Source organism: Psammomys obesus, unplaced genomic scaffold, assembly GCF_907164565.1.
Source record: "Psammomys obesus unplaced genomic scaffold, mPsaObe1.curated_primary_1811, whole genome shotgun sequence".
Classification (NCBI taxonomy): Eukaryota; Metazoa; Chordata; class Mammalia; order Rodentia; family Muridae; genus Psammomys; species Psammomys obesus.
Genome location: NW_026586816.1, coordinates 4,785,566 through 4,811,034, shown reverse-complemented (window position 1 = coordinate 4,811,034; position 25,469 = coordinate 4,785,566). Strand labels below are relative to the sequence as shown.

General features: G+C 43.2%; 1 protein-coding gene across 1 annotated transcript in view; it reads left to right on the top strand.

Annotated features, from left to right (window-relative positions):
* Positions 1 to 25,469, top strand: part of Slc24a3 (solute carrier family 24 member 3) — a 480,324-nt gene that overhangs the window by 273,230 nt on the left and 181,625 nt on the right. The window contains exon 3 of the mRNA XM_055602620.1: positions 17,774 to 17,850. Within this exon, the coding sequence (XP_055458595.1) occupies positions 17,774 to 17,850 (77 nt within the window). The remainder of the gene's footprint in view (positions 1 to 17,773; positions 17,851 to 25,469) is intronic.

Here is a 25,469-nt window from a genome sequence, read left to right as displayed (position 1 = left end):
TCCCCAGCTAATGGTGCTCTGTAGAAGACTGAAGAACCCCTGGTAGTTAGAGCCTCGGTATTTTAAGTAGATCGCTGTGCATGGGCGCCTGAAGGTTTCACCAGCCCCTAGTTCTGGCCCTAGGCCGCTCCCTAGGCCACTGCCATGTAAAGAGTTCCCATCAGCTCCCACCACAATGCCTTCCCCACTGTGGTGGACTGAGACGCTCTCAACCCATAAGAGAATAAACGTATCAGCCTCTAGGTTGTTTCTATTCAACATTTTGTCACAGCAACAAAAAGGTAACTAATACGTGTTGCAGTCCAGTATCTTCAAAGACACATCAAAATGGTTCTTAGATGCTGAAGCTACAGGAGGATTTATTTCTTTGATCAACCTTGCTGAATTGGGGCTGAGATTCATCTTGGTATATGGTAGTAATATGGGTATTAGCACATGACCTCCTGTGACATCGTGACCTAAGTTATTACATCTCAGAAGTTATAGAGCTGCCATGACCTCAGCATATTTTTTGTTCTCTCAAAATAATGATGCTGGTAGCTTTAAAGATTTCTTTTAACCTGTCTTCATCTGAAGCCAGTTCTTCAGTGAAGTATAACCACAGAGACAAACCCCTAAGTTCTGAGGCGACCCAGAGGTCAACATAATGGGAGAAAGTCTCTGACAAAAAGATACTGTGAAACCTTTTCCTCCCACTTGGTGTTTCCATTTTCTCTTTCCTTTGAACAACAGCAAAGCAAAATGGTAGTATTTACTACCTGTCTCTCAACTAAATCAAGAATCAGGCAGAATTTTTCTTCACAGTAATTTAAACATTAACACCTTTATGTGCCTTATGTAATGGCTGGACTTTGTCATTTGCTTCCTATCTCTCCTTCCTTTGTATAAGGATGCACAGATTTGTCTGGACTTGAAAAGCATTTATTAAACACCTGCCTTCTGTCGCTGTGAATTTCAATTTGCCATCCTCACATGGGACATCACAATATGACACTTACAAGGAAACCTAGAAGACAGCCGCAGATTCCCAAAGAGCTCGACGCCATTTCCTCAGCTATAGGGGGCAGTCAACACTGTTTTGCCTTCGAACACATGAACTTGTCTCTAAGCTTTTCAGCATTGCCTGCTAAAGACCTCGGAATTTCCACACATTCTTGTTGTAATGGCTTGACCTTGAAATATTTATAGCCAAGGGCTTTAGAGAACTGCAGTGTCTTCCTGTGCCACCCTCCCACCTCCCATCCCAGCGCTGCTCCCATCCAGTTATCGAGTTAGCCATATAATGCAGCATAAAACTAGGTTTCTCCCAGGCCTTCCACCTATCTTGACAGCCATCACCATCATTTCCCCTACGCCTCTAGAACCTTATTTGGCATTGAGTCACACTGTTACTCCATGCAGCATTAGTTCCATAGCTGACTTAATGTGGCTAATAACATATTCTTGGAATCTTGCATGTGTTAGTTTTATTGTAAGCTGATTTACAGCATGTAATGATGAAGAATATAATCTGGGATTCTAACTATCAGCCATGGTAGAGTAGATAATAGCAGATCAACTCTCCTGTAGGAGTTGTTATAAACACTGGGCAAAATGCTTAAATGATTGTTTAAATGATCAGGGTAGCAAATAAGGAAAGCAGGAACAGGAAGCCTGAAAGCGGAAAGTCATGTTAGGTTGGATTATCAGTTGTCCTTTCTCTCAGGAGGGTCCCCACTAGGTGTGACAAAATGTCGAATATGTTTGTATGTGAAGTGCCAAACTCAAGCAGAAGCTGTCACCTTACTGTGTCAAGACATCAGAGATTATGGTTTGGAGCTCCCAGAATAATTGTTAATTAAGGGAACTGTCACAAGGTGAGGGGTCACAAAAAAGTTCTAGAATAAGCATATTCTCCAGCCCTTATGTGTGGACCCTTGAACTTCTGGAATTTCCTAGCATCTTGGGGAAGTTCCAAGCAGCCAGGGGAAGTGGAGGGAAAGGGCAGAGGCAGCATTTGAAAGACTGATTGACGACCGGACAGACAAAAAGTGGTAAGTTAAATTTTCAAAGTTAAGGTTGTTTCCTGTTTTCTTTGGGAGCAGCCTTATCAGGCCAGAGTAGAGGACAATGCAGCCACTTTTGATGAGAACTGATAGACTAAGATCAGAAAGAAGAGGAGAACCTCCCCTATCAGTGGACTTGGGGAGTGGCATGCATGCAGAAAGGGGAGGGAGGGTGGGGTCGGGAGGGGAGGAGGGAGGGGCTTATGGGGGGATACAAAATGAATAAAGTGTAATTAATAAAAAAATTTTAAAAAATAAATTTACTTTTAAAATTAAAAAAAAAATTTCAAAGTTAAGACTCTTAATAGCTTAAACTTTTCTTCAAAATCTTACAGTGACTCAAGAGCATGGTCATAGCAGGCTTTTTCAAATAAAGTCTATACTACTGCAAGACATAACACTCCCGAAATTCCACCAGAGCCTATAATGCTAAAATTACCACAAGTAATCCAACTTCCTTTTAGAATAAAATCCTGTGCTCTTCAGGGGAAGATAACGGAATCCAAAGTCTCCTCAAAACATACAACAGTACGAAAACTTACTAGCCATTCATCAAATAGATTCTAAACCCTTCTCTTTTGATTTTTGTCTACCCTGTGCAGTGGCTAGGCAGGGCTTTCCCTCAGTGGTAACATTATCATTGCTCACTTCTCTTGGTCTGTACCTGTGAAGTGTACAAGTACAAACTTGAAGTCAAAGCTAAAGCACTTAGTCTTTCTCATTCCGACTGATCATATACCGTTGCCAGAATCCAGTGGTAATCCAAGGAATTGGAAAACACTGATGAGAGAGTACATTTAGCTTGAGTTAATTACTGTCTTCTTTTCATATCCAATCATATTAAGTGATAGGTGTTTTCTAACAGAGAGGCCTGATATTTGGAATGTACGCTTTAAATACAGAAACTTACTATCTAATGTGGCGGTTTGAGTAGGTTTGGCCCCCATAGCCTCCTGCGTTTGAATGCTTGGCCATAGGAAAGTGGCACTATTAGGAGGTGTGGCCTTATTGGAGTAGGTGTGTCATTGCTGGAGGAAGTGTGTAACTGTGGGGGTGAGCTCTGAAATCTCCTGTGTTCAAGCTCTGCCAAGTGTAGAAGACAGTCCCCTGCTGACTGTAGATCAAGATGTGGAACTCCTCCAGCAGCATGTCTGTCAGCACACTGTCATGCTTCCTGCCATGATGGTAATGGGCTAAACCTCTGAAACTTGTAAGCCAGCCCCAATTAGTTTTCTGTTATAAGAGTTCCCTTGGTTGTGGTGTCTCTTTATAGCAATGAAACCCTAACAAGACATATAACAACAACAACAAAAATCTGTTGTAAAATGAACCCCACGTGTGACTGGCAGATTCTTGAGTGCTTTGGTCCACAAGTGTGTGCAAGTGATGAAGAGATCTATAATAGCTGATATAAAGGGAAGATGATTTTCTGTGGGTAGCAGCTACATTTTCCCATAAAGGAACATGCCAGAGGATGTCGGGCACAAAATTAAGGTGCAAGCACAATTTAACTCACTGATATCATTAACTTCCTCTAACTGCATATGAGTTTTCTTAGATCCTTTATTATCATAAATTTTAAGCAACTATTTATAGCAATAACCTACTCCATATGCTTGGTGTCTCTAGGGAGCACATCAAAACACCTTTCGGCTTTTCTCTCCTATTAAATAGATTGTGTTCTTTTTTAAAGTGCAGAGCAAAAGAAGTGATGGGAATCACTGTCATCAAGACTAAGGGCTGCCAGTCATTCCTGCATTTTAGGGCTCTGTCTGCACACCTCCAGTGTAAAAGAGCATGAGTGTCCTCATTCCCATTCATGCATTGGCTCTATCACACATGCTCAGCCACTCAGTGACAGTCACCTGATAGTAATAGCTGAGCTTTTGTTTTCCATCCCAGAAACAACATGGAGAAATGGAAAGACTAGCCTTTGAAGGGAGACAGAAGGAAACCTTTACGCGTCTCACCAAATTTTTTGGTTCTTACTTTCCCATCTGTAGACTGACAGAACACTAAAGGTTACTCTTAGCTCTGAGATTTGGTGATTTAACATTTAAAAATGTCACTGGTTTTGAAACCTCCAGTCACTTAACATACGCACTTCATCTTTTATAAATCAAATGCTTAAAGAGGGAAAATGTTAAATGTGGGTTCCTGCAGAGAAGTATTACATTCTAAAAGAACTATTTTAAGCATGCTTTATCTTTTAAAAAAAAAAAAAATCATTCAACTTCTTCCTTTCCAGTGGGGCTAAGGAACTGGGCAAGCTTTCTAACCATGTTGTACCTTTTTAAAGAACCATTAAACAGGTTTATGGGTACATCAACTTCTTGGTCTGAGTGTCTCTAAATCATCAAGCAAATGTAAGAACAGCAAGGACACAGAACTCAGAATGGCCCCTAGGGTCATCCATTTTAACATTCTCTTTGACATTGGCACTAAGGAACATTTGAGAAACAAAGAAACCCAAGAAAGACACACAGATCTGAATCCTACGGCCATGCTTCCCTTTAAATTTTTTTTCCTTTAATGAGAATTCTTTACTGACACAGAATTGGTAGTCCCCCATCATCAACGAAGGGTAAGCTGTCAACTGCAAACAGACCTACCTTCTGCTACCATGTTTTTGGCCTTTGAATGCTACATTATTCATGAGATCATTGTATTTTCTGCAGTAGCCACTGGCTCAGAGATACAGGCAGTACTAATGCCATGTTTTTTTAATATTATTTATAAAAATATGTTTCGTGTTCATCAAATTACATTTTATTGCTCTGCCAGGCCAAACATCTACGTAACGAATGATCAAGGTTCTTTGGTTCCAAAGAACGCCTGTTCCCTTCCAGGAAAAAAGCTTGTGGGGTGATTATTTAAAATCTCCTGCCAATGTAGACTTGAGAAGAGCTCTGAAGTGGAAACCAAGCTTGTCGTGAGTGTTAAGTCAACTTCAGAATCATGAAACAAAAATGATGAAAGATGGTTTTCTAGCCTACAGTTACTGATGTGATTCTGGGATGAGGGCTGGATTATATACGTCCATGAACACATAGAATAAGTGCAATGAAAATTACTGATGAGACTAGTCACTTGCATATAAATGAATTCTTTGATGGAAAAATTAATCTCTGTGGAATTGTAAAAATGCAAAACTCCTAGCTCTCCTTGCTTCATCTGGACTTTCCTGAGGCCAGCTTGGCTACAAATGCATTGTTTAGCAGGTGAGCTTAGGTAGATGAATCTGCAATGTGACATAGTGACATAGAGAGACAGAAAAAGGAAGGCAGCCAATAAGCCCAACCAAGCGAATGAAGCCAGGAACCAAGAGTAGCTGCTTCTTTCTGTTGGAAACTCTGACCACGTAAATCACATCTGACTTAAGTCATAAAGTGTGGAGGGTGGTGGGATATTTGTGTACTCTGTCTTCATCAGACTTTGATTGAATACTTGTTCCAAAAGAAAGAGAACTCTCACTGCCTAGCACTACATTTAGCTCAGATGTGGAAAAGCCATCAGGCAAAGAGATATGGGTATTGATGATGAAAGTGAAAGTGGTAGGGTACCAGGCTGTACACCAATGTCTTAGGAAATCCCCCTTTGTCCATATTTCTTCTATATTCAACTAAAAGGGATCTGCCATTTGATAAGTATTTATCAAATTCTATGTGTTACATATTTCATAAGCATATTCCCAATTAATCTTTATAACAACTGCATAAATTAGTATTGTTTTCATTATCCTATTTTGCATATTAGGAAAGTAAGACTCAAAGAGATAGAGACATTTCCCAAGGCTGCACACCTCTATGTTGGTGGAGAAGGAATTCTAGTGCAGGCATTTATATAACCCTTGTTGTCTGTAGTAAACTGTCACATCTGTATATAGGTAGATAGCTCATTGACAGATAGACAGACAGGCAGTCAGGATCATGCTATATAGTCTAGGGTAGATTGAAACATTCGATTGACCCCTCCACTGCCTGTTTCCTGAGTTCTAAGACCTCTTAGGCATTTAACAGCCTCATCTTTACTCAACCAGTTTGGTTGGCAATGGCATTTTGATAAGTAGGTGAGATCTCTATTATGGCTCTTCCCTAACAAGGTGTTGATTCTTCTTCACAGGGATGCTTATTTTTATTCAACTGATCTGTTTCCTTTTTTTTTTTTTTGTAAACTCTACTATTTGATAAATTGAAAATAAGCAAAACACATACACATACACACATACATACATACACACATACACACACTAAAGCTAACCAGACCCAAGGAGAATAAATCTCAGTGAACATCTGTACTGTTACAACAGTCGTTCATAACTGAACTATGGAACTTTACACTGGTTTTTATCTTTAACCATCAAATATATTTTATGCACTTAGCTATCACCAAAAGCAAACACACACACACACACACACACACACACACACACACACACAACCTTTATATACTCCTTAATAACTCATCTCTGTCACCGGCATTCCCTCTTTTCTCATCTTATGTTGTTGTTTTTTTTTAATCTACATGCTATACTTTACCTGCATGTTTACATGTTTACATATATTATTGGCTAGATTCCTCACATGAGGTGTCATCTTGCTTATTGTAATACATTCTAAGTCCACCAATTTTTTTTTAAGAAAGTAGGGCCTTAAAAGCAAAGAAAAGCCCGAATTCATGAAATTCATGCAGGAATATCATGGCCAGCCTAGGCTACAAAGCAATATATATCAAACAAAATAATATCATAACAATATCAATGATAAAATAAAGTTAATAAAAAGGTGGCAGTTTGCCCTCAGTAGTTCTTGGGAAAAGGGCATGCTAGAGAGTCACTCTGTTTTATCTTCTCTGACAATTGAGTTGATGTGGTCTTGGTTGCTTTCCCTTCTTGGGCCTTAGACAACTTGTCTGAAATGATGATGCATTTTACCATGGAGAAGCAATGAAAAATATGTATCTACATGTTTGAAAATTTTAGTTTGGCCATTTTAAAATCAGGTACTGCAGTTACCATACAGAGTTCATAGACTTGAGCACACCCTTTCTCTCAGCGTGGTCTTGTCTCCACCCAGCCTCACTTGATGGGGACCTAGAATCCTTTGCTTCTTCGAAACTAGGTTGGTTTCTTTAGGATGATAGCTGGATACACATTGACATGGTGACATAGTTTCTTAATAAACTAGTCAAAGCAATTAAGACATAGTCCTTTGAACCAAACACAAATTCCAAAGATCTCAGAATAAGCTGTAGCTCCTAGATATCCAGTACTGAAAACCTTTACTGGAATCTTTCCCTCTTATGCTCATTCCTGGAGCTTGCTTAACCTGAGAATGAGAAGAGTTATGAGGAAATGGCTCAGTCCGTGAGGTGCTTGCCTTGCAAGCCCAAGGACCTAGATTCCCCAAAACCCCACATAAAATACTGGGTGTAGTAGTGGGAACTTGAACCCCAGCTCTGGAGAGACAGGGGCAGGCAATCCCTGGGGCTCATTGTCTAGCCAGCCTGGCTTACTTGAGCAAGTTTCAGGTCCACAAGAGACTCGGTCTCAAAACAAACCAGCCAGTCCACAAACAAAACAATAAATGTAGCTGAGCTCTGAGACATAATACCCAAAGTTATGGTCTGGGCTCTACAGCATACAAGCGCACCTACCTCCCACCTGTGCAGACAACAGAGCACATCAAAATGTCCTAGTACACTCACAGACTAAGCATTCAGGAAATTAATTTGTGCACATACAGGTTGAACAGGTCAAATCCAAACACCGAATCTGAAAGCTTTTAAGCAACAATGTGACATGGAAATTTTACCACTACAAGAGTTTGTTTCACATACCAGTCTAAAATACTTTATACTGGTTCCATGACTCTTAATGATGTTATTAGCAAGCAAGCTGTGCTGTCGAAGTCTACATACAGTTCTTATGAAATTACACAAAAATCACTGCAAATAAATAAGCCAAATGAACTCCCTCAAAAAAATTTGTTCCATAAATGTATGTCTAAGGTGCTTATGAAGCATAAGTGAATTTTGTGTTCTGATTTGGGTCCTAAGACTAAGATATGTCATTATACAGGTGAGTATTCCAAAGTCCAAAACAACACAAACCCTTTGTGCTCCCTAGCACTTGAGATAACGGTGCTCATCCTGTATGCCCTTTCACAGGGGTTCTCTTACAAATTCTTTGTTCCGGGACAATGTTATGAACAATGTGTTAGTTTCTAAAGTGAGTGTTTGCTAAGCACTAGTGAGACTGAGAAGAATAAATATTCCACAACCTAACCATCTTCCCCAGTCCAGTAAAGAAGACAAGAAAACAGCCAAAAATTTCTGCCAACCAAGATCTTACCTAGAAAGGTCACAGGATGCTGAGGGCCTTATTAACTTTATATTACTCACAACAGGTTAGGATATTCTAGGTTACAAGGAGCTCCAAAACTCTCAATGAGGAAAAAAGTTATTTGATGCATGCTGCTTAGACAAAATGTCATCAAGGCAAGACAGTGTAAGCTGGTGAGGTAAACACTTTCAAAGCCACATACAACTGGAGTTGTGCTCCTATTTCACTAGCCAGACCAGCTTCCTGCTCCCACCACCATTGATGGGACTGTAGAAGGGCCCCCTTCCAAGGCTTTGGAACACAAAGAAAAGGGATTTTTATGAATAGTTCTAATGGGCAATGGTTGAGATGCAGTTGTTGAGAGTTTTACTGAAATGTCCCTTCCAACAAGATTTCCCAGTTAGTAATTCTGTCTTTTGTTTACACAAAAGCCACCTCCTGGGAAAAGGGCCCTCTGTGTTTATTCACACTTACATTCACTTGACATTTAGTTCATTTCCATGGATCCTTGCCTGGTGGGTGTTGGCAATCAAGTGGAAAATGGCAGGGTTCCTGTCCTCAGGGAGCTCAGTGTCCCTGAAGCGAAGGTATACATTCTTAAGTAAGAAGTACAATGTGGCTGGAAAATCATTTAATTGATGCTGCCATGGTACAATGGGGCTACAGAAAGAGTCAGAGAAGGCTCTGTTGGGAGCCAAGTAAATGCCATACCTGGCAGAGTTCATAATGTTCCAGCCAGGAAAAGTAGGTTTTTCTGGGTTAAGGAGGCAGAATCATTAAGACAGACAAAAGTCTCTGAAACCATAGCGTAAAGTTGCCCACCACTGTGTGAAGAGCTAGACAGCATTCAGACCACCACTTTGGTAGGTAGTCAGTGGAACTGCACTAGACAGCATTCGGACCACCACTTTGGTGGGTAATCAGTGGAACTGCACTAGACAGCAGCATTTGGACCACCACTTTGGTGGGTAATCAATGGAATTGCACTAGACAGCATTCGGACCACCACTTTGGTGGGTAATCAATGGAATTGCACTAGGTGTTTTGACATGAGAAGATTGTTCATGAAAGACTGGTGAGTGAAAAAGCCAAGATTCTATTTGCCCAGACATGATAAAGGATCTGGCCTTTTGTGGGATTTTGCCTGGAAAGTCTATTTCTATTTGCCACCCCCACCAGAAAAAGAAAACAACAACAGACCAAATAGACAATTGTGTCTAAACCAGCTTGGTGAGCCAATGCATTTATTGGGGTTACAATAGGAATGAGAATGTCATTTGGGCAGCTATATCACCAAAAAACCCATCTGAGCGTGTGTGACAGCTCACCAAAGTTGCATCACTAGAAAATACCAAATAGCTTGGAGATAAGTATATATATGAAGGAGCCTCTTTTCCCCCAGCTAGAATGCAACACACTTATATTCAACATTTGATTCAAATGTAACCTCTGGGAGGTTCATGTCTAGCCTAGACTGTTTCTTGATCCAAATATGACAAGGTTGTCTAAAAGAGAGTGTTCATGTCTAATCTAATTTTTTTTTTCTTTCAAACAAAACAAAATGCATTCTACCTCTTTACAATCCTCCATTTAGATTTATCACTCTCAGACCTTGTGAATTCAGCCAGGATACAGATATAAGGACATTGATTGCTGTTGCCTTGGAAAGAGGGATCCACTACATTCAGGGCTTTGTAGTTTCCATGGGAACAGCACTGTTGCTGTTGTTGGTCCCAAGACTGGCAGAATACACTGAAAATAAAATTTCACAGAAGAGAGAGAGGAACTGAAGTAGACAGGAGCTATGTAGTAGGCAGCTCTCAGTGGATAAAGCTACACCGCTACATAAGTAGCTATTTTCCACATGCCACTTGGGCCATGGGGCCCCCACAGTCTGCACATGGAATCACATGCACACCCCTCATGGACTGACCACCATCCTTGGAAATACATTAGAGGGCAAGCTGGAATTAGTAATAGGTGGATTTTCATGCCAAGACCAAGGATGAATGCACCCTCTGCCTCATGCTGTGCCTGCAATTTATCACTGTATTAAGAATAGGCTAGATATACCCAGGAAGGTTGATGGTCGGTATTTCACATGCATTGCTTATACTCATCACAGAAATTATACAAAGATCACACCAATGTTCCCATCTGCTAGTAAAGGAGATCTGGCTCTATGGAGCATGGATGGGATTGAACTCTAGTCTCCATTCCATACTTGGATGCTTATGACAACTATAGCCATCTGTCTGTTGTATCCTGACAGGGAGTGAGCATCCTACCTTTATCCACAAGAAACATTTGCTGCTCTTTTTCATTTGGCATGATAAATGGACACTTACAGGATGGCCAGCACCAGACATCAACTCTCTGGGTGGGGTGATCCTGGAGGGCTTGCACTATCTGATCTCCTATTTACAAATGAAGGAACTGAGGCAGGGACCAATGGCAGAGCCTTCCAGCTGAGTGTACCCCCTCTACCTCCGTATGCTCCTCCTGGAAAACTGCATCTGTTCTGTAAACACCCTTTCCCACACTCACATATGCAAAGCACCAAAGTGTTGTCCACATGGAGAGTTTTCCTGGTCTCTGTAGGAGGAGCTTAGCTGCCTGTGGCCATGCTTCCCTGAACCATTTGTCCAGTGAGGAAAAGCTGACCTACTCTTTCCCTACATCCTGACCAGCAACTTCTCTCTTCAGAGTTCTCTGTCTGCCTCACTGATGATAGGCATCTGCTATGAGCTCTCCATCTTACTATGTGCTAAAATCAGAGGGAGCTGTGAAGAGGCCCCTCCCAATGGTCAGCAAGCAAACAGAGACAAAAGATAATATTGGGGACTGCCTCAAAGAAAAACAAAAAACAAAACTGTGTGGTGGGCCTCTGGTGACAGTGCTCAATGTGTGCAGCCAGGGCCATCTGACAGTGCCCTTTGTAAATGAGTCCACTCAGCTTCTGGCATGGTAGAACCAAATGTTTAATAGAAGATCTTGTACTCTACATGACAGTGCTGGAAGTCTTAGAATGTGGGCTGCACTATACTGGATTCAGAATGAAAATCTCAATGGCAGTTTGAATTGACTTTAAGCTCTGTCCTTCACACTTTACCTTTGTTGGCCAAAGCCAATACGCATATATAAATACCTGGCTTTATATGTCTACACCTTTGTATCATTATGGATACATTAAAAATATTCTTTTCTAGTTCTTATGCAAAGGGGCTTTGGAATATGCCATAGGCTAATATTACATGTTGTGCCCCACTCCCAGATTTATATATTAAAGGTTCTGCCAGTGTGCTGGTGTTTAGAGGTGACATTTTTGACAGATAATTAAGATGAGATGAGTCCTAAGATAAAATATTCAAGATTGAATTAGTGGCCCGTTCAAAGAGGAAGAGAGTCCTGCCTGGTGGAATGTGTTTGCAATCGTAAAAGGAAGGCTAAAAGAGAAGAACAAAGAAATTTAAGGCCAATTCGGGCTATGTGGTGTGTTCAAAGCCAGCCTCAGCTTCATACAATGTCTATCTTAAAACCAAGGACTGGCTGGGATCTAGTTCAGCAGAGTGTGTCTCTAGCTGGTTTGGCTTCTAGTACTGCAGATAAGTACATAACCTGTGCTCACTCCAATCTGGTGTGGGAAGACAGAACTGGGAGAAGCAAATATCTTTCATTTGAGTCACCTCACCTACGGAATTCTTTTGTCACAGACTGCAACAGGCCCTGGGAAGGACTACACCGATATTCAGAAGTTAGCTTCTGAATGTGCTGCCTGTGGCTCTCACTGAGGCCTTCTTTTGACCCTGGAAACTTATTGCTTTGACCAGTTCAAGATGAGTCATGGGTGTTGAGTCATCAGTGTCTTGGGATGATGCTAAGCCATGAACGGCCTCTCAGCCCCTGACTCCACTGACTCCACATTTGTCGACTCAGGTGTGTTCTACTTGATCTGTGAGCAAGTCAGTAACTGAAACTGTAGATAGTAAGCTTTCGTTCTTTGTAAGAGGTACAAGAGTAATCTTGAGACCACCATCATAATGGCATCATCAACTCAATGTGGGTTTTCCAGAAAGGAAAAAAAAAATAGCTATGTCTTAGTTAGGATTTCTATTACTGTGAAGAGACAGCATGACCACAGGAACTCTTATGAAGGAAAACATTTCATTGGGGCTAGCTTAGAGATCAACAGTTTAATCCATTATCATCATGGTAAAAAGCATGTGTCATACAGGCAGACATGGTGCTAAAAACGGGGGAAGGCATTGAGAGTTCTACATCTGGGTCAGCAGGCAGCAGGAAATGACAGTGAGCCACAGGGGCCACAGCTTGAGCATATGAGACCTCAAAGCCCTCCCCATAGTAATGCACTTCCTCCAACAAAGCCACACCTATTCCAACAAGGCCACACCTTAGAGTAGTACCACCCCCTATGGATCAAACATTCAATCATATGGGTGTGTATGGGGCCTCTTCTGTTTAAACCACCACAGACTATAACAAAACTTGATCAGCTTGTATGTGATTGATGTCAGGTGAAGCGTCCTCGGAGACTAACAAGACTATTTTGCTCTTTTTATATTACTACTGTTGAAAAAGATTTTCTTGCAGTTGATTCTGAAGCAAATTATTTGAAAGCATCTGACTGACTCACCTCTGCATTCCTCACCCCTCGCTACCTCACACCCCCTGCTTTGTCTCGCTGTGGACAAACCGCATCATTTTATCAAGGAAGCTCCAGCAGCCAGTTCTGCTCCCAGACTCTGGTGTGTGTTGTGATGGACTTATACCAACTGTCATTCTACAGGGAAGTTCCAGACATTTTCCTGTCACCAATCAGGTATTCTGAAGGGAAAGTCATGTTTAACCAAGAGCTAGGAGCTCACAGCTGGTGATAGAACAGAGATCAGGCTCTGGCTACTGCCATGATGCCAGCTGCTAGAAGAGAAAGAGGAGGACCTATGCAGAGCAAAGGAAGGAAGGCACGGAACTCATTTCTGAAATTTGATCTCTGTTACATCATGCTTGTTCAGGACCTGAGTTTTCTTTCAGGACTTTGATCATGTGCAGTTCTGTCCTTTGGGTTCTACGCCACTGAAGATGTGGTCTCCAGTGTGGTTTTGCCCAGGATTTTCAGGCAGGTCCAGATGCTGACTATGCATGGAAACCTCTAACTATATACTCTTCCAATGCCCAAAGCAAAGCTCTGGGAGATACTTATCTTCAGTGAACTTTTACTCACCCAGTATCTATTTGTTGACTTTCAAGAAGATTTAAAAATGCTAAGAATCCAGACGAAAGTTCTATTTTAGTGACATGGAGCCCTAGATGAACCTGTTCTCCTCTGCTCACTTAACATGTCCACATGGTGGTGAGGCTACCACTGACAAACTGGTGATGGTGTGGACACATGACAGATGCAAACTTAAACTTACTTCTTTCTTTCTCGTGGTATCTCCTATGTGGCCTTAACCCTCTCCATATGCTGCCCTAAGTCTGCTCTTAACTGAAGCCGTATTATTTCTGCTGGGTAGGGGGTTAAAGAAATAGATGGCTACCACACATTTATGACAAAATGAAACACATGTGACAAATGCCCCTCACCCAGTCTATCCTCCTCTACTCTGCACTGAGCTGGGAATTTCACTCAGCAGCTCCCACATGTGACTGTTTTAGCTGTTTCTCAGGGTAGACTACCAGCTTTTTAACTCTCCTGTGAGAGCTGTTGTGATCAGTAAGTTAACTTGGCATCCTGATAGCTGTTGTGGTCAGCAAATTAATTTGGTGTTCCCTCAATCTGGACATGGGAAGACTGTAAGTCGTGACCCTTAAACCCTATAACTAGCCAGTGTTGAAACATCTTGTGTCAGTGACATTGAGGATAGAAAATTCAGTGGAGAATCACTCCATCTGTTGCTTTCTGCTGATGTGACAATATAATTTATATCTGCCAAGACCTGTTGGAGGAGGAAGTCATGAGAAGAAAGAGATCAGAGAGTAATACTACAAGTAACTGTCAGAAATGGAGGAGACAGCCCTTTGAGATATATTGGCTCTAAATTAACTGTGATATGACTCTGCTCTGTGGACTTACAGCTGTGAGTTTCCATGTATGCAGCCTGCTTTTGTCCCTTAGCTTTCTAATGTACAGAATTAAAATAATGACTTCTGTGGGGATAAAAAGGGTTGGAGGTTTGGGAGATGTCTAGAGCCTGCCTGAGGCAGGTGATCAATAAATGTGCACCATCATCTTTGTGTGCCTCTACTCATCACTCCTGCCCCCAGAAACATGGTCTTGACTCATTTGGGTTCATCACTAGCCAACCTAACACAAACTCCAGCTGTCAAGGACCTTATACAAAGCAAAATAAACCTAAGGAGCCAGGAGCCTCGAGAAGAAGATCTGTAATGGTATATAGACAATGATTGTCATTTCTTCAGAGCCAAAAATTGGAGCCCAAGGTCTGGGCAAGCAGGAAACATGGGAGCCAGTTACCATGCAGAGAGGGTTTGGACCCGCCAGGGCACATGAGACAGGATGTCTCTGAAGGGTTTTCCATTTTCCTTCTCCCTTCCCAATCTCCTGAGTTTGGACAATGTCCATGAAGGAACTTTTCTCATAGTTTTTGACTCATGCTTATTGTAATTTTAGGAGAAGTCAGGGAAATGTGGAAGATACCAAGCAGCTATTAGGGCTCAATTCTCCATATCTTTGGAAAGCTCAAAAAGAAGGTCAGAGGCTAAACTCCCTGCAGACACTGTCATCTGCAGACAGGTTTCAGAGCAAATGGTTTTCTCCTAGGGACCTTGGAGAGCTTCCTTCATGGAACCAACCCAGCAAAGGTCCTGCAAGCCAGAGGTATTAGCATGTGGAGGGGAAGATGCTGGAATTGAGACAGATCAAAAAATAGTTAGCAGCATTGTAGGGCCCAGGGCTTGACAAGAGCTACAGCTTATTTTGTGGGCTTTTATCCTCCCATTGTCATTTCTACATTGTATCTCCACTGTGGTGCACAGGGTGAAATCTTCCAAGATCTGTCTTGTTTTCCATTACTCAGGTAAATTCAGTGTGTCATGTTTAAAAGAGTATCTTTATAGAAACACACTTGGGATACTCAGGACATTCTTGTCATTCCTAACCTCCCCATTTCATCATCCTAAGGATAGGATGTCGTTGACATACAAAAACATATAAAAATTATGTGTTTATTATATGTGTGAAGTTAGTTAATTTTATCTGAGCTCAGAAATACCTGGATCTTTTTTATAGGCATGCACACACACACATACAGATACAGATGTTCCATGACATCCAATGAGGTGATAATCCTATCTTGGTTGTATACTTAGCATACTTAGCTTCTTGCTACAGTTCTGTAGTTAGGCCCCATGGAGAGTCCTGTAACACATATTGGTAGCCCAGTACCTAACCAACAGTCAGAATTAAAAATATAGTTTCTATTGAATGTGTGAAACTTTTGCACCATTACTAATCAGAGGCTGGCTATACATCATGAAATGATTAATACATCTAAGCTAATTAATATCGTCTATCTATATAGTTTTATAAGGAATAAAATACAAGCAAATGAACAAATTTTAAACAAGTGATTCGTACTTTTTTGTTTTTGTTTTTCGAGAAATGGTTTCTGTGTGTAGCTTTGGCTGTCCTGGACTCACTCTGTAGACCAGGCTGGCCTCTAACTCACGGAGATCTGCCTGTGTCTGCCTTCCTGAGTGCTGGGATTACAGGCATGTGCCACCGCACCAGGCCATAATCAGTACTTTTAACTTCTCCATGCGGTACTTTAGACGGTGAGGTTTACTCTCTATGCAGATGTGCACAGATGTACTGTCTGGCACAAATATCTTATACCTCAACCCAAAGCCAAAGGCTTCCTTGCTGCAATGCTATCTTGGAAACAGAAAACTTAGTATATGCAAGAAGTGGCCAGGGGCTTGAATCTGGGACAAATACCCTAGCTCGGCAAAACTCTTTTCACTGTATGCAAAAAAGTTTGTAAGATTACAAATAAAAGCTGGTCAGCCTTAGCCATAATCCTGAGATATTTTCTTTGAGAGCTTCAAGGTTACACAGCAGGACTGGGCTCCTCCATGGTCATCTTTGATATCCTGTCTTCCTGGCCTCGTCGCTATCTTCATTCACAATGTACACTGCAGCCTCTTCCCAGATAAACTATACATCCCTAAATCCTTGCCTCTAACTCTACGTGAGGGAGAAATTAAAAGAAGATGAGTAGCAAACATATGTTCATGATACCTGGTGTACAATTCCTGTCCTCTGCCTGCTGGAAAAACAGTGGGAGATATCACCAAGCTCCAGGGGAACATTTCATTAGCTGGTGATGTCTGCCAAAGGTAGGGGAGGGTGAGCAGGGTATCTGCTGCTTCCTGAATGACACTTCTAATGACAGAGTTGGGGTGCTGGAGTCCTCAAACCAGTGGAGTGTGAAGGAGAGGGAGCCTGCATGCCCTGCTCAGAACCCTTTTCACTGCAGGCAACAAAGTTTTAAGATTACAAATAAAAACTGGTCATCTTAGATGAAATACATTGAATATTAGAAAACAAGTTTGTCATCCTACTTACATGCTTCCTCATTTAACTTTTTATTTTTTGAGACAGTGTCCCCTATGTAACCCCAGCTGGCTGGCCTAGAACTTCACTATATAGACCTGGCTAACCTCAAACTCACAGAGATCTCCTACGCTCCTTGAGGTGATTGAAGATGTGTACCACCACACTCAGATTCCCTATTTAAGCTTAAGGTCACAGGTGATGTTCCACAAACTACCGTAGCTCTAAAGTGGCTAAGCAGAGCTGCACAGATAGCGTGGACTGGCCTGGAATGCACACTCCATATTCATGCATTCTGTACCACAGATCAACCAACTACAGTTGGAAATATTTTTAATTGTTCCTGTATGCAGACTTATCATTCCCTAAACAATACAGTGTTGACTATTTACATAGCACTTATATTGTAGGAAAAGTGATGAGTCATGGTGTGCAAATACCACACCATGTTCCAGAAGGGACTTGCACATGCCCGTTCGGTGTCCTGGGAATCCCAGATGCAATCTCTCACAGACACCAAGGGACAACGCAACATGAAAATTTTTATTGGCAGCTGGGGCCGAGGTCATGCTAAGACTATCACCGTCTGTCACTTCTTGTTTGAAGGAAATACTAAATTCTAGTTAGATGTTCATGAACTTGAAGTCTTTTAGTTTGTGGTGTTTTATTCTTAGGCAAGTTCATAGATCCAGGATCAGTAGTCTCTAAAGTAAGGGCTGGTGGCGCTGTCCTGCATCAGCTGTGCTGAGAGGTTGTCTGTACTGAGTTGGTTCTCTCTCTGTTCTCTAGCCCTGCATGAATTCCCCAGGGACATCTTCTCCAATGAAGACCGGCGACAAGGAGCAGTGGTCCTCCACGTGCTGTGTGTAAGTAGCCCCTCGTGTGCCTTTGCCTGAAGGGCTTGAAGGGCAGAAGGTAGGTAGACAGCGGAAATGCCCACAGAGGCTCTGCTTCTGCCTGCCCGCTGGTGGCAGGCCATCTCCAAACGCACTATCTATCTTAAAGACTGGCTGGCAGACATCTGTCTGTAGTCTTCTTTCATTTTCGGGTCCAAGAGTGAACTCCCAACTAGCCTGATCCTGTCAATGCTCACACAGCGCCATTTTGCATCCAGCTGGTCCCCGTGTCACAGTGTGCTCCTCACCATGCTTTATTTTACTCCAGGTAATCTGTCATTAAACAGATTACATTATTTTTACATTGCCTGTCGGCTTCTCACGTAAGCCCCATGAGAACAGGGAGTTTTTTGTGGGTTTTTTGTTTTGTTTGTCCCTGGCTTCATTCTCACACTTTGGCACATAGTAGGGACAGAGTATTTACTCAGTCAGAAGATTAAATGATTAAATGAGGTGACAGTCAGTGCCTGTCCCCAAGTAGGTGACCAGCTACAGCTGGTGCCTTCCTCTGGTTTTGTGGTTCACACCATCATCATCTAAAGATAAGGTGGATCTAAGGCCCTTGCTTTACCTTGTTCCCGTTTGGAAAGGTTTTTGGATTGTTTGTTTGTTTGTTTTTGATGTGTTTGTGTGCATGAGGATATCTCTAAGGAAGTGCCCGCAGAATAAGAAAACGCCAGCCAAAGTCTAGACTAGGCATGTTACTGCCTCAAAACATTCTTATCGCCATCTCCTTTATGTTTATTTATTGCTGTGAAATAAACTCCCTAAACTTAGTAAATCCTGTTCACATCCATTGTCATTGGGCTCTCTCTATCAACCATTCAGAAGTAGCATGAAGGAAATGCCCTTTCATGTGATTTGGACAACTTAACTTGGGTGACTTGGGCTCCATGGTACCCTTCTGAGGGCTTCTTCGCTCTTAGGTCTGGGGCCTGAGCTTTGCAGGGCCTCCAGAACCATCACTCAGAGCTCCGTCATGTGTTCTCTGCCGTGGAGTAGCCTACAGGAGTTGGATTTCCACATGGAAACCATGGACTCTAGCATGAAAATGGCTATGGCCAGCAAGGAAAAAGTAGTTCTGTAGAATTTGGCTCTAGAAGCCACACCGTATCATTTTCTTGGTATCAGTTGTAGTCACAAGCCCACAATTATCCAAGAAAAGGATTTAGCAACTAATTTTCAATCTATACCTGAAGGTGATCTGCAGGCATATTCTGGCTCTGGAGTCAAAGCAGGCACAGGTTTGAGACTCTTCAGTCATTGCTTATACATGATTTCTCACAAGATGGTTCACTTTTCTAGATCCGTGAGTCACTCGAGCTGACCCCCTTCCTAGAAAAAGCAATCAGCCCTTCAACTCCTTCTCTACTGCATGCCTACCTGGGGACAAAAGCATGAAATATTTTATTTTAGCAAAGACTGTTTCTAAAAACACCAAATAAATAAGAATCCTGGAAAGTTTCCAGTCCTCCCTGCCCGTCCAGAGAGTAGTGTTCACTGAGCAATTAATGTGGGTGCCATCTTTGGCACCACAGAGGCTCTGCTGTCACAAGGCTGAGGCGTCCCAGGCACTGAGTGGGATCCAGACTCTCCCAGCAGCTAAGAGCACCCTGCTGCTTTGACAACTGAGAGATATGAGATTCCTCGCGTTGGCCCAAACAGTGAGGGCTTTCATCTTCCCACCACGATGCTGCTAGCTGCATAATACAGCAGGAAACTCCCCTCTAACTCTACCTTCCCAGCTGAAGCCCAGGAGTCCTGAGTTTCCTTTGCCCTTCACAAGGCCATGTTTCTCAGAAAGGCTCCTGTTAACTGTGGCAATAGTTCAAGGCTGCGTGAAAACAAAGTGGACAATGTGCCATGACAGTAGGCAGCTCCCTAGAATGGCTGAGTCCACAGATGAACGCTGTAGTCTCTAATATATAATTTTACCCCTGTCCTGGGCCCTGCATTTAGACTCTAGGCAAGAAATCCAGAGATCAAGGTCAGTGCTCATCCCTTTAAGATCCTGCTCTACAAGTCGTGGAGTCCAAGAATTATCTACCCACATAGCTTGTGGTGGCTTGAATGAGGAATGTGCACCGTTAGGCTCACATATAGGAACACTTGGTCCCTGTAGGTGGTGGCACTGTTAGGAGGTGAAGCCTTGTGGGAGGGAGTGCATCACTGGAGGTGGCTTTTCGAGTTCCTTCACTCTCTGCTTCCTGTCTGTGGCTGAAGATGTGAACTCTCAGCTTCCTGTTCTGGCCACCTGCTGCCCTGTCTCCCTTGCCATTACGGATTCTCCTTCTTCTCCTTCTGAAACCATAAGCCCAAAGAAACTCTTCTTCCTTAATTTACCTTTGGTCATGGTATTTTATCACAACAAAAAAGCAACTAATGCAAAGCCTCCAGCTGGCTGCCAAGATCTGAACAGGCTCCTTTCCAGGATCCTAATCTCGGACGGAAGAGGCCCCGGGTGGATTAACCATGAGCTTGCCACCTGTGCCCCATGTGCATGCATGTAGGCCAGGGCAGGGTCAGATGGGTGGGGCCGGAAGGAATGACCTGCAGGGCAGCTGCAATGTCAAGGTCTGCCTCTAACCCACTGGCGACTCCGCAAAGGAAATGTGCCTCATGAGGGGAGGCATCTTTGGTCCCAGCATATTTGGTTCACTGAACAGCATGAGTTGTGTAGCTATTGCATTCTCAGTGCAGGGTAGAATCTACCTCCATGTACCTATCATTACCCAGCAAATTTAGCTTGTCTGGGAGGTCTTCAGTGAACATGTCAGGCCGTAAGAATAATTGTTTTAAGGGCAAAGTGTGTTTGAGAGTCCAGCAGTAACAGATGAATGTACAAGTCAAACCTGCCAGAAGTTGAATGACTGACAGGTTTAGAAGCACTTCCTGAGCTGGTACTGTTTGGTAGTGCTTGGCCCGGCCCTTCTGGGTGGATGAAAGACAGCTTTACCCTGCAGGAGGTCAGTACGTTAGGAGGAGAGCTGCCATGGATGGAACCTGGCATGTGCGAAGTATCAGCCATGGTCTGGTCTGCTGTCGAGGGAGCTCCGCAGAGAAACAATTGGGGGCCATGGTGCTGCTGGTCTTGAAGAGCAGACAGGAGGTCACGAAGGGAGACCTGGGTGTAATATCAGGGTATATGGGAATGTGGTGATTCAGAGCACCTGGAGGAACTGAAGGAGCGAGTGCACAGGCATAAGGGTAGGGAGGTCATGGGACTCATGCCAAAGGTACTAGGAGGTGAATGAGAGGTTGCAGTGGAGGGGGCCACTCTTCACCCCACCCCCACCCTTCATCTCTGTTTCCTTGCTCAGGGTGAGGGCTGTAAAAGATCAGACATGGGACCATAGTAGACCACTCTCCTGCAAGTTCAGAATGTTCTAGCAAGGTCACAGAAAAGGCCCAAGGGCATGTGGGAGAGACACCGGGGAGCGCCAGATAGGAGGAGAGATTTCCCAGGCCTACTGAGTGGCCACCTGAATGGCCGGAGCCCGCTGTGCCCCATCCATGTCAGCAAAGTATTGTCTTCTGCCAGTGGCTCCAAGTGAGCAGTTCTGTCTCCCTGGATGTCCAGGGATAGAGCTGCAAGACTGTTCTTTGCATGAAGTTAACTAGCCATAGCCTTGGGCCTCTGGCAGAGTTTCATGCACTTTCGGGTCCTCTTGTGAAACCAAGTCACACCTAGCTCCTGTACCCAAACCCACACAGCCCAATGCGCTGTGCTGTAGGAGTTTGCTTTCTATACGATAGCTGGAGTCTCTGGCCCAAGATCTGCGGATGCAGGCGGGACCAAAGACATCCCCCCACCCTGCGAGCAAACTTTTAAATCTTAGCTTTCTGAGCTTGCTTCTATTGTTCTGTCCTAGAAATACTTCTCTTCTGTGTGTGATTGGTGAAACACAGGACAGCCCTTTTTGGTTCAGTCGCTGAACACCATAACTCTAATTTCCCCCCTTTGAATTATTTTGGTTTTGAATACCTAAACCCTGAGATTGCACTTCAAAAGCATTTCTATTTCTTCCAACTGTGTGTGTATGCCTCCCCTGCGAGTAGGCAAATCCACCATCTTTACAGTTTTAGTCCACAGTGAACATCTCTAGGAAAGCACATGAGTCTTAGAAATCCTTTGTTAGTCCATCTTTCCTAACACAGGGGTGTTAGAAGTAGGATTTCCTGACTCTGAAGAAATCTGTATCCTTAGTGAACTCATTGACTCTGCCCCAAACAGAGGGAGAAGCCTCTGGATTATTTTCTAGGGCTGTGATTGTTTGAGGCTTATAAATATCTGGCAAATTTTTGATAATTATCCTGCCTGACATGGAAAGATGAATCTCTGAGGTGATCAACCAAGCCAGGCATTTTCTCTACCAGGGGAAGGAGAAAAGTTGTAAATAATCAATTCTTGAGATTCTCAAAATGAATTTGGGAATCTGTCTCTCTTTGGTTGATCAAACTCCTCTGTGTAGCTTGTCAGCTTTTAAACATAGCCTTCACAAGCATTGAGGCTTAAGTCCTTATCTTCAATGTAGCTCCTCTGTCCCCACAGACAGTTCTCTCTTTCTCTCTCTTCTCTCTCCCCTCCCTGTGTGTGTATGTGGGAAGGATGGGAGGTATGGGAAAGTGATTCTTTCTTGTTAAGGCAGCTTCTTATTAAGTGAGACTGAGAAAAGAGTTGCTAACTCATCCAGCAGCCCACACCTGGCAAATGGATTGCCCAGGACAGGAGCTGCAATGAGTGGGCTGTGGGAACCACAATGGGTGGGCCGCTCGGTGGTTCAGCAAGACTCTGGGTGTGAACCCAGGGCTGCAAAACACACATAACAGAAAGGACACATCATTGAGAATGCTTCTCCTGAGTGTTTTCATAGTCTAAACCTGGACATGCTCCAGGACTTTCACAGGAATCTCGGGGTTTTGCCCAGAAAGGAACTTTCCTCCACTGAACTGGAAGGCTGTATGCCGTGCTGTCATCACTGTGACCAAAAACCTCAGACAGCAGGCTGACAGCTTCGGGGCCTAGATCATTATAGCAAGGAAGGTAGGAGATAGAATGACGGGTCAGCTTGTATCACAGTAGGAGAGAAGTGGGGGCAGAGACGAACAGATACTGGGGAACTGGGGATCTTAAATAACTTTGAAAGGCATACCCACGTGGGCTAACATTTCCCAGATAGGCCCCACCTCCCAAAATTTCCACAGTCCTCCAAATAATACCACTAGCTGGGAGCCGAGTGTTCAAAGATATGAAGCTGAGGAAGATATTTCATACTCATATCTTGATTGGGAAGCTGCCATCGGCACCCTCTCAGCTGGCCTCTTGAGACAGCAAATGCATGTGTGGGCCTTAGAGAGGATGGATTCTGTTCTGCCTTAGCCTGCTCCATCCAGTAGTGGGGGTCTCCTTGTCCACATTCCAGCCTCTCTGCACTCCAGTGCCCAGTGTCCTTTAGGAGCTCATAATAAAGGGTGTGGGTCCCATGCAGACCAGGCCATCCTGGAAGTCAATATAGGATCCTGTGCTAGTCCATCAAGCCAAGACTTCTGCAGGTGAAGGCCCTCCAGGAATGGCCACTGATTGAAAAAACAAAACAAAACAAAACAAAACAAAAAAAAAAAAACATTCCTTTGCCATCCCCATACAATGGTTTACAGATTTGAATCCAAGGGTAGCGGTCTCCATTGCCACATTTGCCTGCTGTCCTCATTTCTTTCTCCCCCCATAGCTTGGGAGTTAACATGGTCTGTGGATAGGGGAATCCCACACTGTCTGAGTCCATCTCCATTCTTTCCTACATTAGCTTCCAAGTTTAAGAATGGTCTGGTTCCAACCTCAAGGTTACACTATAACCTTACCTTGTTCCCCAAAGGTGCAGAGAAAATCACTGTCTGTGAAAGGACAGCCTCTAGGATAGATGTGATCGGATGTTTTTGGATAATGGGAAGAAACACTCAGATATCCCCTCCCTCTGACTTCACTGCCATAGCTCGTTTCCTCAGTGTTTTCACCTCGGCTTAGGCGACGTTCCCATCTTCCTGGGACCACCTGTGTCCTGCTGAAGAGGGGTGACTCTGCTTCCATTCTGACCTTGGTTTCCTGGTGTGCTCTTCTGACTGCCTGCCCTGCTTGCTCCCCACCTGCCAGCACTGTTCACAGCCTCTGCAGGTGTCCATGGGCTCAGTTCGCTTTTTCCTCACCTGCCTATGGGTCACCAGCGCATGCTCTTCTGAGTCAGGTCACCAGCTCTTAATCAAGAAGCTTCTCTCCAGAGACCCGGGGGAAAACACATCATAGAAGAGGAGTCTCAGCCCTATCCCATACTGAGCTACCTGCCAAATCAAATGTGCAGGTGAACGGAGAAACTCAAGACAGAGAGCTCTTTAAGGGAATAGGTTTTTGTCTGTTTTACTTAGTTTTAACTGGCATAAATGTAAAAACCCATGTATACTAAAGGTTATCCTGGATGTCCCAGCCACGAATTCTAATTCAGCATCTAGCCTCCCTTCCCATATTTTCTGCCCGACATTATGAAGTTAGATCTCTCCCTGGCAATGGGGCACCACTTTCTCACTTGGTGTTTTCAAGAGTGGAGTCCTGCTTGGTCATCCAAGGAGGACGGGCCCAAGGGTGATACTAGCCAACTATAGGGCTTACAGAAACCAGGATGTAGGATAATAAAGAGGCAGGAATAGGAGGTAGGAAATATGTGCTTTGGAACGAGTACCCTGTGTCTCCTAGCACACAATAGACATTCTGTGAGAGTTGGGTTCTTAAGTCTTTACCCCCTTCTCTCCCTGTACCTTTTGGGAGGTGGTATAGCCTGTCACCGTGCATCTCCTGCCATGACACAAGAGCCAAGTCCACTCAGGCCAAGTCACTGTTCCTGTGAGCAAATGGACAAGGCACCACAGCAGCTGTCTCTGCATGGGCTTTTCCTTCAAGCCTAGGCCTCAAACACAAGAGGTATTGCCTTTTTCTGGGAAGGATGTTAATTTTTTAATTGACAAATAATAATGAACTGTATATATTTATGGGGTGTGATATAAGGTTTTGATACATTATGGAATGACCAAAAGCAGGCTAATTAAAATATGTGTCACTTTACACACTTTCACTTTACACACTTAAATTGTCTTTGTGTTGAGAATACCTAAAATGCAATTACTTGGGAGTGGTGGGTGTGTCTCAGAAGTAATGTTTACTTAGTGTATACAAGGCCCTGGGCACCACCAAAGGTATAAGTAAATAAAACCCATTCGTTCAGTCTTTTAAAACTTACATCATTATTAACCAAAAGGTAGGAAAGGACAATGTGGAAGTACCTGCTGCTCTACAGAAGGCCCCAGAGACACCACCAGAAAAACTTGGATGAATGAATTCTTAAGTTACAAGTTACAAAAATCAGCCTACAAAAATGAATAGCATTTCTATACAGTAGCAATAAGCTATCCCAAAAGAAATTTGGAGTACAATCTTATTTGTAGGACTAATAAAATACTTAGGAATAACTTTAGTCAAAGGGGTTTTGAAGCTGAAAAGAACCTACATGGTCTGGTCAGAAAGGTTCCAGCCACAATTCACTCTC